General features: G+C 44.3%; 2 protein-coding genes across 6 annotated transcripts; one reads left to right on the forward strand and one right to left on the reverse strand.

Moving 5' to 3' along the window:
• The first annotated feature begins 1,513 nt into the window (after window positions 1-1,513).
• On the forward strand, window positions 1,514-5,588 carry LOC109774261 (uncharacterized). Of its 3 annotated transcripts, none has more exons than XM_073510694.1 (4): window positions 1,514-1,818; window positions 1,961-2,155; window positions 3,560-3,700; window positions 3,926-5,588. In XM_073510694.1, the coding sequence occupies exons 1-2, from the start codon at window positions 1,581-1,583 to the stop codon at window positions 2,101-2,103; spliced, it is 381 nt and encodes a 126-aa protein (XP_073366795.1). In that variant the 5' UTR covers window positions 1,514-1,580; the 3' UTR covers window positions 2,104-2,155; window positions 3,560-3,700; window positions 3,926-5,588. The 3 variants fall into 3 exon arrangements, with proteins under 3 accessions (XP_073366795.1, XP_073366794.1, XP_040260144.1); XM_073510693.1 differs by having other exon boundaries at window positions 1,961-2,885; window positions 3,926-5,335; XM_040404210.3 differs by lacking the exon at window positions 3,560-3,700.
• A 3,762-nt stretch (window positions 5,589-9,350) lies between these two features.
• On the reverse strand, window positions 9,351-13,770 carry LOC109774249 (probable sulfate transporter 3.5). Of its 3 annotated transcripts, none has more exons than XM_045234910.2 (12): window positions 13,105-13,770; window positions 12,776-12,983; window positions 12,509-12,680; window positions 11,753-11,806; window positions 11,524-11,637; window positions 11,288-11,404; window positions 11,064-11,190; window positions 10,637-10,923; window positions 10,321-10,511; window positions 10,161-10,243; window positions 9,996-10,072; window positions 9,351-9,897 (listed from the first exon to the last, which is right to left on the reverse strand). In XM_045234910.2, exons 1-12 carry the CDS (start codon window positions 13,439-13,441, stop codon window positions 9,727-9,729), a joined length of 1,938 nt encoding a protein of 645 aa, XP_045090845.1. In that variant the 5' UTR covers window positions 13,442-13,770; the 3' UTR covers window positions 9,351-9,726. The 3 variants fall into 3 exon arrangements, with proteins under 3 accessions (XP_045090845.1, XP_020188549.1, XP_020188552.1); XM_020332960.4 differs by having other exon boundaries at window positions 11,753-11,818; XM_020332963.4 differs by lacking the exon at window positions 11,753-11,806.
• Between the last annotated feature and the right edge of the window lie 3,161 nt (window positions 13,771-16,931).

The raw sequence follows: 16,931 nt of genomic DNA on the forward strand, positions 1-16,931 counted from the left end.
TTTAGGTCACCGCCCGTGTCGCCCATGGGGAACGACGCGGGAAAGGAGCATTTTTTCGGCGGAGCTTTCTTTTTTAACAAGATAGCCATGGCATAGGCATACATCGCCAAGTCCCGTGACTCTGCCGTTGACCTATGTCTAGCACCCAAAAATGCTATGCCCACATAATTTTTACTAAAAGCTACTAAACCTTCCATCCCTAACTAATACACCCCCGCTCCATTTTCGGGGGGTGGGCCCGCCTCACTTTTCTTAACCAATAAAATCTTTCCAGCTAAGATCCTTCGTAAGGAAATATTTTACGCAGGTGTAGTGTTGTCCGTCTAGCACCTGCTTCGTCTGCTCCTCCGAGATGTAACTTTCCATTCTTTTTTTTGTTGAGACTTTGCGTGGCCTATGTGCCTGTTTACCCGACCCTTGTGGTTTGTTCTTGGCTTGTATGCCGGTGACTTAACTGATACTCTATGTCGTTTGTTGGATGACTCGTTGGTTTGACTTTATTTATAAAGTCGGACGCTATGCCTTTTCTTAAAAAAAATAGTCATTAAGCGTCTTTGATTTAGTACAACAGCGATCACACGCTTGGATGATAAGTATTTCGCCATGCGATTTTCTGGTTGAAGAAATTCAGGAAACACCAAAAGTCAATCAAAACCGATTCATCGCGCGAAAAAGAAGAATATCAAATCGGTTCCGGCTGCAGTAACTTGACGCATTCTCCCTGTCCAGTAAACGAAAAAGAAGACCTTGCACAGGAGATGGTCTTAGTTACCAACTGGATTTCAAAGAAGACACCACTCGGCCAAGACAAAGAGAACCAGCGTTTCCTCAAAAGCCTTGCACCAACCAGTGCGGTGTAATGTTGGAGTAGTACAAAATTGTCCGACCGCGACCTTGTCTGCAGGCGTTTCAATGAACCACACGCAAGGCATCAGTGATCACCAGCTCACTGCCATACTGAAACCGGAAATCTCTTGTACTGACGCATAAGTTGGATTAGATTAGATTAGATTAGGCAGAACATTATCACGTTCGTACCCATCGATGCGTCCAAGACATTTTGTCCGTTCACGGTTCACCTGCTCCTAGGATACGTCTGTCCGTGGGACACTGCTAGTGCACTGATCTGAAAGTGGCCGTTCCTGAGCTGTTCTTCAGTTACGCGTCCACTTCATGCGTTCGCTTGTGATGTTCAGAGGTTGCATGCCTGTCTGGCGGTGCCAAATCTAGTAATCTGGGACGCCCAGCCCTTGCCAAGAAGAGCAGGATGAATGGACGTCTCGCCTACTCTGTCGTGCTAACAAGTAAAAGGGCATCGAATCCAACTTGAACACTAATCCTGCATATATCATAGCAAGCGGTAACAAAGCTAGTGCGGTTCATCGCTGCCATCTGCCGTTGATCGGGAATCCGACGCGCACCGATCGATCAGTCCGCGAAACTAAGTGGATGAACAGTGCGGCGCCGCTCGGCTATAAATTCAGGCGCCCGCTGCACACCCCTACACATCCACACCCCCACTGCCTACCAGTAGCACTTTCCCAGTTCCAGTGTGACTCGCGAGCTCGACCGATCGCGCAATGGCGGCTCGCGGCGGGAAGGCCCTGGTGCTGGCCATGCTGATCTCCTTCCTCGCGGTCCAGGGAACGCTGGGGTCCGATTTCGCCGCGTGCTACTGCCACCACAACAAAGTGTGCACGAAACAATGGCCACGCAAGCCGGTGTACTGCATGAAGAAAAGCCTCGAAGACTGTACCGGCTGGACGTGCTCCAAGAAGCCTCCTTCCGTGATGCCACTGGCCGATGCTGTCAACCCCGGTGAGTTATATCGTTCCCGCGTTAGAGCTCAGTGTCAGCTGCCTGATCATGTATGTTAGTGTATGTGTAGTTCGTGTGTTCTCCGCAAGTTTGTTTGTCTGACCTGTCACGTTTACCATGGTTTGCTGCTGAATGCTTACAGTTACAGACGAGGGCAGCATGGCCGTTCCTGCCGGGGGTGCCGATCATGGCGAGTTCAACATCACTGAGGGCAGCATGGCTGCTCCTGCCGGGGGTGCCGATCACGGCGACTTCAACACTGCAGAAGAGGATGCAGCTCCGTGAGGGCTGGGAGAGGCTGGCTGGAGACTTGGAGGACAGACACAGTTTGGCCGCGGTATAGGCCGAGAAACTCTTCTATACTACTATTAAAAGAGCAAACATGAATCTATACTACTATTAAAAGAGCAAACATGAAATACCCTACACCCACCAAACTTAGTGTACACAAATTAACCAGTACCCTTGGATCTAACCCACTTAATTGTATCTAAGAGTCTGTATTACTTCGGTGGTCTGCCATCAAAACGAATGGACGAGATTAAATGTTTTGCCGGTCTGCCACCAACGTACGGTCTCCACGCATGCCCACTAATTCGCTCAAGACCTCATAACCCCGAACCAACATCACGTCTCAGTTGCGAAAAAAATATCACGTCTCCAACCCCAACCATAGCTCTCCCCTCTCCCCCAGCCGCCACAGAACTCCTCCCTGTTCCCATCGCCGCCGCCCGCCGCTTCTCCTCTCCTCTGCTACCCCAGGCGCGAGGAACCAACCTCCCGAAGCAACCGGAGCGGCAAAGCGGCGGAGGAATGGAGAGATGGCGTCTGCGATGGCGGGGAAAAAGATGGGGCGGGCGTCCTACATCCGGATCAAGCACGAGGAGGAGCGGCACGAGGCGTCCTGGAAGGAGCCCGAGGGCTGGGTCTTCTCCGCCACCACGCGCACCGATGTCGCCGCGCGCCTTGGCGAGCTCCGCGACCAGATCCTCGCCGGTTGCGCCTCTTTCCCGACCTCGCCGCACAGCACTCCGGCTGCTCCTCCGCCCGCCGCGGCGGCGACCTAGGTACGCCTCCACTTGCCCCACTTACGCGCTCTGCAGGCTTTCATATAGGGTCTCCGATCGTGGCGAACCAGAAGCACCAGCCCAGGAAGAGCTCGACAGCGTGGAGATCCTCCCCAGCCAGTAGTACGTGACCAGCCCGAGATCCACCGCCGAGCCAAGCACTTCTCCTTTCTTTTTCTTCTTCTGTTACCCAGCCAAAACAATTTTGTGGAGAACAATCATATCTGGTTAGGATCCACACAGGAATCTACAACACAAATAATGGAGGAGCTACTACAATAGAGGATGGACTTGTGGTTGCTTCCCAGCTCTTTTCTTCAAAACAATCTGAGAAAGAGTACAAAGGAAATTGGAGCATATGGAAAATTGCTCAGGAATATCTCCATCTTATGCTTATTGCTTCGGTGTACAGTGACCTATAAAAGGGTGAAAACAATCAGTGAGATACTTCTCTGGATGTAGAGCTCTCTGACATACGCGTAAAAGATAAAATTATATTTTTTACATTATTATTCTCAATACTATAGTTGAACATTCATTAGCTTGTGGTTCGTACTTGGTCCCAGCCTCCCAAGCATAAATCTGAAGTTGTTCTGTATAGGGGAGTGAATTGTATGAGAGTGTGTTTCCAGGCTTAAATCTGAAATTGTTGTGTATACTATATGTGCATGCAGTGTGTATGGTAGAACCAATCGATTTGCAGAAGATAGCATGAACCGGAAGGGTAATCGGTGCCGCCACCGGAAGGCTCGGCAGTGCTAATCGCCGGAACTACACTACCGGCAGTGCCATCCAAATCCTCGGAGACGCTCAAGGTATATACAATGAACACACAAAGGGGTCCACATGCAATTATCTAATTATTGGATGCATCAGATTAACGTGCTGAATGAATCACATGTGTATACTTGAGACAAATGAATGTATTAATGGTTAGTAATTTTTTTATCTATCCTTTTTACATGTCCTCGAGGGTGACCATAGTAGCATCTTGAGCCCAAATACAGTCCTGCCATCTAACGCCGCCTGTAATTTTTTAGCTACAGGAATTTGGACCGTCTTGCAAGAAGAATCAGTTGAGAAGATTGGACTATGCTACTTCTCTAAGGCTGAGTATACACTCTTTGTTGTTAATTGTAGTGATAGTTACTATTATTGAATTGCTAAGGTGACAAACTGACAGTTATTGCTTGATGAGCTTACTCTTGTTCATCACATTGCATCCCTCTTACACGGGAATCATCAAATGTTCACACATATGTATGTCCTTTAGTTGTCATTTGCTCTTTTTTATTTCTTCTTCCCTTTTTTGTGTGGATAATCCAATTTCTTATGTTGTCAATGGATCTTAAACATCTTCACTTCTGATTTCTATTTCAAACAGACAGTGCAGCTTTGACGGCCTCTTATTTCATGCCGACAAGTGTATTTTGTTCCATTAGAAATATATAACTATATTTTATTCCTGAGAGAGCAATCTTATACGGGAATATAGTGTTGTATTTTGTGCACCCTCATTTGGCAAGAGTTCAGGTTACTATTTGTCTCTGTGTGAAAGTTCTCACATTAGTTCATGCAGAATATGTCTATATTTTTACCAAGGGGTTCCAATGATTCGAGGACTGCATATGTGCAGATCTAGAAACTCTTTCTTCCCAAGATGGGCAATGTGCATATCTAGAAATGGTATGTCCCCTATGCGTGTATGACTGTTGGTGGAGATGTTCATACTTTAGGATCTTTGGTTCCTGAGTTAGTGAGGTGCATGCTCTCGACCCTGACATCTACTTACTCTATTGTCATCTATAGTCTGTATTGTGCTCTGCGCTTAATGTGCATTGGGTGCATAGCAGAACATGAATTTCAGATGCCCTTATTTGTTTGATGAAATGCCTCCTTGATCTGCATGCCAGGTATTATAGCATACTGTATATGGCTTCTAAGCTCTTTGAAAGTTTAGGACACAATAGGAAGTCATATTACAGCGGTTTCCGATTAATAACAAAGCTGAAAGCACAATCTCTATTTTTCGAGGACAGCAAAATTGTTTTCTAGAACTGATAGTTTCTTCGGTATTTTTTTGTTTGCTTTCTGTTACTTTATAACTGAATATGAATATGCAGTTAGCTTATTTTTCTTTTATGTGATATGTGAGTAAATAGCAGTTAGCTGCATGGGTTACTGTGGTTTCAAGCTCAACTTTTGTGTTATCTAGCTGCAGTGCTAGGACTGGTTGTTTCCCAAAGAGATGATATGACCATGAGTTTATGGCCTTTTTGAGCTTGATGTCTTCTGTATAAGAGAAATGAAGTCTTCGGCATGTACACTGTGTAAACAATCATTGGAAAGGCGAGAGGAAGATAAGAGGAGCATATAGAAGTTTGTGATTTGTATAGGAGGCCTTGTTGGTATGATTTATTTTCCTGATGGTATATTCATCTCATTAGGAAGGCCTTGTTGTGTGGCTTTGGTCTTCCTAAAATTTTCTGTGATTTTTTCTTTTCTTTTTAGGTTTGTGAAACAATGACTATCCTAGCACAAGATCTAATCATGGAAATTTCCTTATTGTACAGTTTTCCATTTTGAAATAGTAGACCTTTCTCCATTGTTGAGATGTTGATAGGACAAGTTTTCATTGCTTATCTTACCAGGACTAAGATTAGCCTGGAGAAAGTGTGGCTTGCATGCCATGTCATACACAAATTATTAAATTTTCGTTCTTCATTTTTTGTTCATGAATGTTGCACTCCTGGAGGTGAGACTCGGAATGGGTGCATAATGGTCCTGGCTACCGGAGAACTCTTCAAGCTCGTGGTGCGTGCTGTAACTCCCACTGTGGCGCTGTAGTCGAGCCCATCAATTCAAATTCTGAAGATAACATGTAGCCTGAATCCAAGAGGGAACAAATCCAGTTGTTCCAAGACGCGTTCTTTTTTGTATATCTTGTTGACAGTTTGCATCTCTGCCATGTTCACTTGGACAATGCATATATGTATTACAAGTCCTTCCAAGTTCATAGAATAAATTAGACATACTTCTGAAATCTTTACTTTACGATTGCGGTTTCATCTTGGATTATGACTTCTTTTTTGTCTGCTCCAACTTCGCATACATCCTCAGAAGATAAATGTGGGGTTTGTATTGAATTTCACCTTTAGAGAGGCAGGGATTATTAGCACTACAGAATTCAATACACATGAATAATGTGTTCTTTGGTTGAGACGTGCGTTGCAGCTAGTTAGAATAAAAGCCTTCTCGTAGTGAAAGTCTGTCTGTCATGCACTGTACAAGATCTCTGGCTCTGGCAATAAATAAACATAATTACGTACTAGTATATGCTTGTCATTTTGCTGTACGCCGGGATGTTCAAAACATGCTGAACTGATGTTGCATATGCTGCTTGGACAAAACTCACTCAAGAGGTTTTATACTACTATGAATTGGTTTGCTCGTGTTTTCCTTGTAATATATGTGCTGATATCTGGTCAAGCTGCACGTCGTTCGTTCCCACATTTCGGTAGGGGTGTTGGGTAAGGTATAAGCAAAACCAAAAAATTATCAATGCGCACTAGTTCCGTTAATACTACAGCTTCGTTTGCAGTCTTGTCCAAAAGAAATTTTTGGTGGAAGATCACAAGGGGAGACGTTTGTTTCTATGATGAGTTATGGTCTTTGCTTTTAGATTGTTCTTTTTCTTTTTCGAGGCAATCTGTTGGATTAGTTCTCTAACTACTACTTTCGAAGTTTAAAAGATATTTTGAAGAACGTTGTTGCAGTAAATGATTAACCCATCTATATGGCTTCTTCCATCACTTGCAGAGGAAGTACAAATTATTCATCTAGCAATCTAACCCTCTCCGCTCGTAAGAGTTCTACAATGTCAACCCCCCTTTTCCATTTTTGCTTCTTCTTTTTTTACAATCTTCTGGTTCCTTTTTCTTCATAGTGTTTGCAAAAATGTTTGCCTTGTTTAAAGAATGATTAACATGTTTTCTTTATGTTGACTGATTCTTTTTTTCTTTCCCCAATTTCCATTTTCGTTTCTCTTTACACTTTTTCTATTTATTTTTCTATTTTCTATTTATATTACTATTTTTAGTTCGTTTTTTATCTGAACATCTTTTTAATACTTGATTTAAAAAACCATGAACATTTTTTAACACATAATATATTATTTTATTTTCCTTCCATTCTTTTATGCTTCATTTCACATTTTTTTCTTTTTGGTTTATTTTATAAAATATTTTATAGTGTACATTAAAATATAAATACAAAAATACTTGTTGAACATTTTTTTGATACATGTGAGCATTTTTTTGAAAACCAGAAATGCATGTTGAATATTTTTTGTAATATACGACTAAAATTTTGAAATACACATCTTTATTTATTAACTACATGGTAAACCTTTTTAAAATACCTAAAAACATTTTTGAAACATACCATGGCCATTTTTTAAATACACGATGGACTTTTTTGTTTACGGTGACAAAATTTTCCAAATGCATGATAAACATTTTTTCAAACAGTATGAACACTTAAAACACACGATGACATTTTGAAAAACATGATTTACACTTTTAACATGCATGATGAACATTATACTACACAAAATGAACATTTTTTAGAAATCCGCAATGAACATCCTATATCTAAGTAAGTGATCTCATTTAAATGCACATGCAACAATTCACCGCATGCAAACCTCCACATCACCAAGCGAGCATGCAACCATTTCACGTTCCACTTTACACTACATGCAAGTCATCTACATTACGTATTTTTTGTTTTATTGTTTCAGCTATAAATAATTGTATTTGAATGTCACAAGGCAATATATCATGCATCCACCCTCCATTTACCTCTAGGTTTTCTACCATCACATGATGAGAATGTGGTGCGGTATTATTCTGTTATATTCTTATACTATTTTTAGTCATTTAATTGCTATAAACTTTAGTAACAACGCGTGGGGCGTTATCTAGTTTTTGGAACATACGATGAACACATTTTAAGCACATGATGCATATGTTTGTTTACTGTCACAATTTTTTTGAAATACACAATAATTTTTTTATACATGATAAACATTTTTAAACACAATCTGAATATTTTTTAAATAAACAATAAATATTTTTAACATAGGATTTTTAAAATATTTTTTGAAATAACAATAAATATTTTTATAAAATCAATAAAATAAAATTATTTTGCCCAATTTATTTAGAGTGGCTTTTAAGAAATGGCAGAAAATGAGGAGGACGGACATTTCAAACATATCAAAAGAGAGAGAAAATAAGCGCGCGTGCATGTGATCATGCATGTGGCCAGCATGTTGCACCGTTGTTACACCAAGGCATAAGTTCTTTACACCTATGACATTCCAGTGTTACTCGTATTTTTAAAGACTTTGGTCATGCAATTTTTTGGTTGAGCAAATTCAGAAAACACCAAACGTCAATCAAACTCGATTCTTCCCGCAAAAAAGAAGAAGATCAACTCAATTCCGGCTGCAATAACTTGGCGCATTCTCCTTTTCCATCCAGTAAAAAAATGAGAAGACCTTGCACAAGAGATGGTCTCAATTATCAACTGGATTTCAAAGAAGACCTCAGCAAAGACAAGAACGAGCTTGCACCTACCAGTACGGTGTAATGTTGGAGCAGTACAAAATTGGCCGATAGCGACCTTGTCCGCAGGGGTTTAACGCCGTCGCTCAGCTCATTTCAATGAACCACACGCAAGGCATCAGTGATAATGCCATACTGAAACCGGAAATCCCATGCAACGCGCAGGCTAGATTATAAGTAGTATGAAGCAGAACATTATCACGTACGTACCCATCGATGCGTCCAAGACATTTTGTCCGTGAAGCTGCTCTTAGGATACGTCTGTCTGTGGAATACTGCTAAAATGTGCACTGATCTAAAACTGATCGTTCCTGTGCTGTTCTTCAGTTACGCGTCTACTTCATCCTTCCTTCATAGTTCATACTGATCAACTTGCGGTCCTGAATGCCCTGCCACTGAGAACGTTTGCGGTCCTGGTTATATATATATCTCAACTTGAAGTTGAGCATGTGCCTGTCGTTTTATATATGACGATGATAGATCAGTCAACGGGAAAGACTTGGCTTCTTAGTCTGTTCATCTCTTGTGTCAGTTCACGTAATTTGCTTTACTCAGGCCCTATTTTATCCCGCGCGCACGTCCATACGATTGCTGGAGATACCTTTTTCCTTTCTTTTTCGAAACGGGGATGGAGATACGTCTGGACACACAAGAGATCCAAATAAGCTGACGAGAAAATAACAGCAGCAGCATAACACCATCGATGGCTCGCCGGCACTGGGCACTAGTTCACTTGTTGACGTTGTTACGGTCTTGCAGTAAAACATGAACCCGTCTATTACATGGTACTCCCTTCGTATCGAAATATAAGACATTTTTGACACCACGATACTACTTAGATGCATGACTTCCCCCATCACTTTGTAGCAGAGGAAGTATGATTTATTCATCATCTAGCAATGGAACAGTCTTTCCTTACAAATTCTACAACGTAAACCCGATACGAGCAAATATGCGAGGTTCGCGGTAACCTCCGAGAAATCTAAATTGGTCTATACACAAGAAGAGAGCACTTCTTTCGCCCGCCTCGCTATCTTCTCCCCCGAGGCCCAAGCCCTTACAATGACCATGAACCTCCCCTGAATCCTTTCGAGATACAGCTTTCAGCACATCCAGAGTCCATCCAGGCGCCCAATCTACTTATGCATCTTCTTCTTCTTCTTGCGCTTGTGCCACGCCACAATATCTACATCCACACTGTCTAAACGCCGCTATACTTCGCTGCATCCCTCCTTGCCTCTGAACCTCCGCAGCCCGTACCGGCACGACGCGATGGCGTCCGTGATGGTCAGGAACACGCTCTCCTCCCCTATGGTGTCCTTGATGTACCCTGACACCACCAGCTTCTCCGTCACCTGCAGTCTGGGATTCGCCAGAGCTATCTGAAGACCGCCAAGAGCACGACATCAGCAAAATTCTGAAACTATTCAGAGTTGCTACTTAGCAGTAACTTGTAGTGTTGGGTTTTTTGTTTAGTTACCATGATCCCCTTCCGGTCCAGGCCCTTGTGAACTTCTCCTAGCATCCCGATCCCCGTGTTGTCGATTGAAGTCACGCCTGCCATGTTCAGTTAAGTCAAAAAGTTAATGATCGACGCCCCAAGAAAATACTACTAGATGAAATGGCAGGGTTAAATGTTAATTACCACCAAGATCAAGAACCAGGCATTGCAAGTCTTGCCCGTGCCCCTTGCAAATGTGCTCCTCATCTTCAACCCATCTCAAAATCCTACATTGCAAGTATAACATCTCAATTACGCGATATGATCATAAACCTAAGAGAAGGCGTCGTCGTGCTCTGCTCACCTCTCTCGCAAGTAGCCCGCGTTGACGAAATATATGGGAGAGCCCAGCTGCAAGACGAGGATGTTGGGGACGCTCTTGGCATGCGGGTACTGCTTTACGTCCCGGAAGACCTCGGTCCCCGTTATGTTTCCGAGCTTGACTGTTGCCGGCCTAGCCACGTACAGCAGTGCCCTGAGCACAGACAAGCCGACCTGCAAATGCGACGTTTGCACATCAATCAATCGATCGACGTTATGCTGGGAAACACGGTCACCACGGCACTGGCTGAAAAAAATGGCGATGATGATCAGGGTAGAAAGCAGCATGAGGTTCTTACTGATGCGCTAAGGCCTATGACCATGGTGAAGAAGACGACGCCCACGAAAGCGACCATGCAGATGCAGAAGTCGAACTTGTCGACCCTGTAGAGGCGGATGAACTCCTTGACCTTGATCAGCCCGATCATGGCGACCACGATGATGGAGGAGAGGGCCACCAGCGGGGTGTACTTGAACAGAGGGGCCAGGAACAGCAGCACCAGCAATATGCACACCGACATCACCACGTTGGACATGGGCGTCTTGCCCCCGGCGTCGAAGTTGACCGCCGACTTGGAGAAGGGCCCTGGAACGCACAACAAACGCAGCCTTGTCATTGCCAAGAGTCACAGATTCATCAGGCAAGACATGTCGCTCTCTTGTCTCTGAAGAGAATCTGCAGTGCAGAGGCTGCTGGCAGGTTTAATCCTAAGCAGTAGTACGTACCTGTGGTGAGGTAACAGGAGGTGAAAGAACCGACGATGTTCATCATGCCGAACGCGATCATCTCCTTGTTACCGTCGATCTGTTCGTTCTTGATCATGGCCAAACTTCGTCCCACGGCTATTCCTTCCTGAAAATGATCAACGTGTATATACATATATATATAAGTCGATGATAAACGCTTGGCTCGGCGGAAAGATTGGAGAATTCGTCATGGCTAGACGTACTGCGAGAGCTAGGATCCCAGACAAGAGCCCTGCTTTCACAACTACCCCTACGTGCTTGCCGTTGAACCTCAACTGTGAAATGGAGATGGGATTAATCCCTTTCTTGAGGTCACCAACCTGTTGCACACAGCGAACAAAGACATGGTGTAGTTAGGCAGGCAGAAACTGAAATAGATCTTGGCTTTCAGGTCTTAACAGCACATATGAAAGTAGGTAAATGGAGGGCGACGACTTACGATTGGGATGCCGTGCTCATCACCGTGGACAAGGAAATCAAAGACGCCTCCGATGACGACAACCATGAACGGCGCAATGGCCGACACCCAGAATAAATGTGGCATTTTCTTTTTCTGAATTTTTGCAAGTCAGAAGGAAAAAAAAAAGGAGGAAATCAGCAGTGGATTAGGGTAGCATATACTGCTTTTGACTAGATTCGAGTATCGTCCAAGTAAAATCCCCACTTACCAGATGCTTACTGGAGAACAAGAACAAGATGAAGCATACGCCGAGAATTGCACTCTGCCATCTCCACTAGCAAAAAAAAAAAAAAAAAAAAGAGGAGACAGATGGTCCAGTTGAGAATCCCATGGCTGGTGCAGTTGCCATCAGAGATCGTTTGTTTCAAAAGCAACAACGTGGCACTGCTACACGTCGACTTCTCATGTGCACAAATGGGCGTAGAACATGGTCATAGGTCTGTCCAAAACGAGACGCCGCTTCCTAGGCAGAAGCTAATATGCTTGTTTGTTTCCCTAAAAAAAATCAAATTTGTTTGCCTGTTCGTACGTTACTTACACTTGAATAAATACAGTATATGGGTGTGTGTGCAGGGGCCGACGGTGATCCTTCTTTTCTAAAAAAGAAATTCATACGTTCACGGTTATTATTCCTACATGGGAGAAGTTCCTTTTTCTTGCTATACAGGGTTATTCCTCGGAGAAGTTCCAGGGGCGGTTACAGCAACTTCCTTGCGATATGCTAGCGCAGTCACGCCTTTCTAGTTCCTAGGGCGCGGCTGCATGCTACTTGTGGTAGTTGGCACATTCACGAGACGGGGGCGCTAAAAATGGAACAGAAACTACCGGACCAGAAAAAACCTGGAAAATAGAGGAGTGGCGAAGAACCAGTCCTCGTTGTGCAGTGCCGGCCGGCGGCAGAGGGAGAAGTGCGCAGTGGTGCTACGTCTACGTGGGATGATGAGCGAATTGAAAGGGAGATCACCTCGTGTCTGTATTTGAAGATGGAGCCTACGACGGAGATGAGGTCGGTCTTGGAGGTGAAGTGCTTCATCCCCAGAAGCCCCTTGAGCTGCTGCATTATGATGATCATCGCCGTGCCGCCCATGAACCCCGTGATCGTCGACCGCGACAGGAAATCCACTATCAGCCCTAATCTTCACCACCCAAACTCTCCACAGTCAGTTAGTTAAAGACGATCGTCATAACGGACGGAATGACTGATGATTTGGTAGCGCATATAGGGGTATACCTGAAGACGCCTAGGGCCGTCTGGAAGATGCCGGTGAAGAAGGCGGCGGTGTAGAAGAGGTGCAGGTAGAGCTCCGGGTTGTCCTCGGGCGACACCTCGTCCTCGATGATGGACGCCAGCAGCAGGGACGCCGCCGCCACCGTGCCCACCGCCAGGTTGTTGGAGCTCCCGAACACCGCGTACAGCAGCGGCGGCACGAAGCTCGAATCTGGAACACACCCATCCGTCGAGTACAAATTATATTAGTCGGCGCGCATGCAACGCAACCGTATACGTACGTCCAAATCTCAACCGTGCGTGACGAGCGAAGCGATCGGAGAAGAACGTACAGAGGCCGATGATGGGCGGGAGGTTGGCGAGGCGCGCGTAGCTGATGCCCTGCGGGATGGCGAGGCTGGCGATGGTGATGCCGGCGAGGAGGTCGAACTTGAACTTGTCGATGCCGTACTGGGGCACCCACTCCAGCGCCGGCACGAAGTACTTGAGCGCGCCCCACGCCCGCTCCTTGGGCGGCAGCGCGCCGAACCCGCGGAACGGGTCGTCCGGGAAGAAGGTCTCGGCGAGGCCCGACCGCAGCGCCTCCGAGAAGGGGCGCCGCGCCGACAGGTTCACGCCGCCGCCCTGGTGCATCACGTGCCGGTCGTCGTCGCCGGACGCCGTCCCCATGTCACGACTGTGTTGTCACTACGCGCCCAGACCCAGATCGCGTCGGACGGCGGATCCGGACGGCCTTGGGAGCGAAGCAGAGTGAGTCGCCAATGGGACGGCGGTGGAGAGAGAGAGGTAAACCAGAGGGTGGGCGCGGTCCAGTCGGAACTGTTCCTGCTCGGTGTGTGGCTGATCTCCTCTCTCGCCTAATTATGGGTTGTGTTAGCGGCGGGGCAGAGCAGGCCAAGACGAAGACGGAGCGAGTGTGTGTGGGTTATGCGGAGGGGGCGGGTGCGTGTGCGCGCGCCCCTGCCCTGTTTGTACGTGCGCCGGGTCAGTTGTGCTCCGATCGGGCGCGCGCATGGCGGTTTATATAGACGGTTCGAGGCGCTCGACGACGGGGAGGGGGAGGAGGGAACCGATCAACGACGTGGGGCGCGCGCGGCGGTTTTGGAGGTGGTGCCGTGGATCGATATGCATGTGTGACGCGACTGCTGATGCTCAACTGCCCGCTTGCTGACGGGAGGTTACTGTGGCGCCCGCCTGCATGCACCACAGGATCTGAGCGTACGTGCGCGAGTTAACTTTGCGACTTGGACGAGGATTAGGCGAAATCCTGATGCGTTAGCGACGGCACTGGAAAGTTGTGGCCGGAAAAGAGTTTACTCTCTCGCATGCAATTAGGATCAAATTGTACAAGTAACTGTGCAAAAGCGACCCGGATGTTTCCGCATGTGCGCACGTACCAGGTTTACCATGGATGCACGGATCTTATTCGTTTTGGGTTAACCAAAATGGATGCACATTTTAGTTAACCCAAAACAAATACTTCATCCATTTCAAATTACTCGTCGCAGAAATGGATGTATCTAGAACTAAAATACATCTAGATACATCCATACCTGCGACAAGTAATTCGGAACGGAGGGAGTAAGATATACTGTATTAAAAACCTAAGCGTGTATGAGAGCATGTTCAATTATACTGTATTGAAAAGGGCCTAGATCATTTTGATTTGAGCTCATCTGGCTTAAGAGAGATGATTTCTTTGCCAAAGGGTTTATGGTCTGGTCTGGGAAAGCCAGGGATTGCCTAGCTGTTGTCCAGATCAAGCTAAAAAGATAAGCAGATATATAATAGGATGGGGTGTGGGGGGGGGGGGGGGGAGGCGGAGATAAGCAGACATGTTTTGAAGAAGAACAAGGCGGCTTCACTGATGAAGGATTTGTAGGAGATACAACCTTTAAACAATGAACAAATGGCCAGAATTAGCTTTATCCAGAGTGCTTTGTGTCAAGCTTTGGAAGAAGAAGAGGATGGATATTGGCACAAGAGATTCAGTGAGAAGTAGATGTTGAAAGGTGATAATTATATAGTTCCTCTCACTAGATTGTTAATGGTGGGAAAAAAAAGGAAAACTACATGTTCTCTTTGAAGGAGGGTGATGGTGTCATCCAGGGGACTACTGATCTATTGCAACACGCCACAACTTATTATAAAACACTATTTAGTCCTGCAAAAGGTTTTTAATGCAAGCCGGGGAGTGATGTGTGGTGCGACGTGGAAAAACTTTCTGAGAATGATATGAGAGACCTCTGTATACCTTTTAAGGAGGAGGAAATATAATATGGCATTGATAGCATGTAGAAAAAAAGGCAGTTGGTCTTGATGGATTTACTATAGTTCTATCGATCATGTTTGCCTTTTATCAAGAAGGATGTTATAGCTTGCTTTTTTGAATTCGACGAAGGGAAGCTGGACTTCAGTAGAATTTTTTTTGGTGTGATAACGCTGATGTCTTAGGGGGACGATGCTGATACTATCCACCAATTTAGACCCATATTTCTACTGCTTGTTTCTTTTTAATCTTTCCCAAAGCTATGATTATGAGGGTCTCTCCTTATATGAATAAGCTGACATCTCCTTGTCAAAATGCCTTCATAAAAGGGGTAAACACCATCGATGGTGTGATGTATTTGCATAAAATTTTGCATGAGTCTAGGAGGAAGAAACAACAGGAGGTTGTATTAAAATTGAATTTTGAGAAGGCATATGATAAAGTGAACCCGCGGTTCCTATTTCATAGCTTGGAGTACGGAGAATTTAATGAAGCCTCGATGAAATGGTTTTAAGCAGTCGTGATGGGTAGGACCCTGAAATTGAATGTTAAGATCAACGATACACTCGGAAGGAATTTCTGGAGTTTAAAGGGTGTGAGGCAAGGTGATACAGTTTCACATTTTCTGTTCAATATAGCTACTTGTTGAACAAAAGCGACCGAGGGTTACCGCATGCGCGCGCGCATGTACTAGGTTTACGATGGATGCACAAACCTTTTTTTGTTTGTGGGTTAACCAAATGTGGCGAATGATGTGATAATCAAGTAATGCCTACCCTTATGCACTGTTCATAACTTAACCAGATTTTTATTTACCATAACCCATTAACTCTAGATGTTATGAAACATATGGAACCTAAGCCAAAGTCCTTTGGATTTGAACTCAACTGGCTGAAGGGAGATGATTTCCTTGGCAAAGTATTTAAAAATCTACTCTAAACCTGTGAAGGCAAGGGATTGCTTCGGTGTTCCAGTTTAAGCTTAAAACTAAGCAGATATCTCATAGGATGGGGTGGGGGTGGGGATTTTCGAGGACATGTTTTGAAGAACAAGGCTGAATTTACTAAGGAACTGCAGGATTTGAAGGAGATACAACCTTTAAACAATCATCCAAAACTTGAAAACTTCATTCACATAAAACTTAACAGAACTCGTGAGATAAGTTAGTATAATAAAAATAAATCATCTACTCATGTATTGTCAAGGCAAGATTCGTAATTATTCCCAAATGATGTCTAATGTATCCTACCATTTCTAAAATTTATATCCCCCAATATAAGCCATGGAAACTTTAAAACAAGCAAACAAGGAAAAAGAAAACAGAATCCGTCAAAAAACAGAACAATACGTAAAGATCTAATTAATTAGCATACTTTCGTAACTCCGAAAAAAATCTGAAAAGTAGGAAAATGCAGACAATTAACAAATCAGTAATGCGAAAAAAATTCAGCAATTGATCACACTTCAGTATAGAATGAAAATTCAAACACTGGAAGCAAAAGTTCCTGTTTTTGCACAGAACCTAATAAACAAGCATTTGCAACATCCGAAATGTCTAACTTGACACAAAAATAAAAGAAAAGATACAAAACAATTACTATGGTAGCAATAATCATGTTGACACACACTTTTTTTAAATAAGATAAATATTAGATTGCCTCCCAACAAACGCTATTGTTTAATGCCCTCTAGCTAGGCATAATGCAATCTATCAAGTTTTATCTTCTTTTAGAGATGGATCATATGTGGCTCTCATGATAGATTCATAAGTAGGTTTGATTTTCTTTCTAGGAAAATGTTTCATACCTTTCTTTAGAAATTAAAGGGTCTCCCAAGTATAATAGGAAATGTGGGATTACATTCAATATCCAGAATAATAAAATCTACGAG

This window comes from Aegilops tauschii, chromosome 3 (assembly GCF_002575655.3).
Source record: "Aegilops tauschii subsp. strangulata cultivar AL8/78 chromosome 3, Aet v6.0, whole genome shotgun sequence".
NCBI lineage: Eukaryota > Viridiplantae > Streptophyta > Magnoliopsida > Poales > Poaceae > Aegilops > Aegilops tauschii.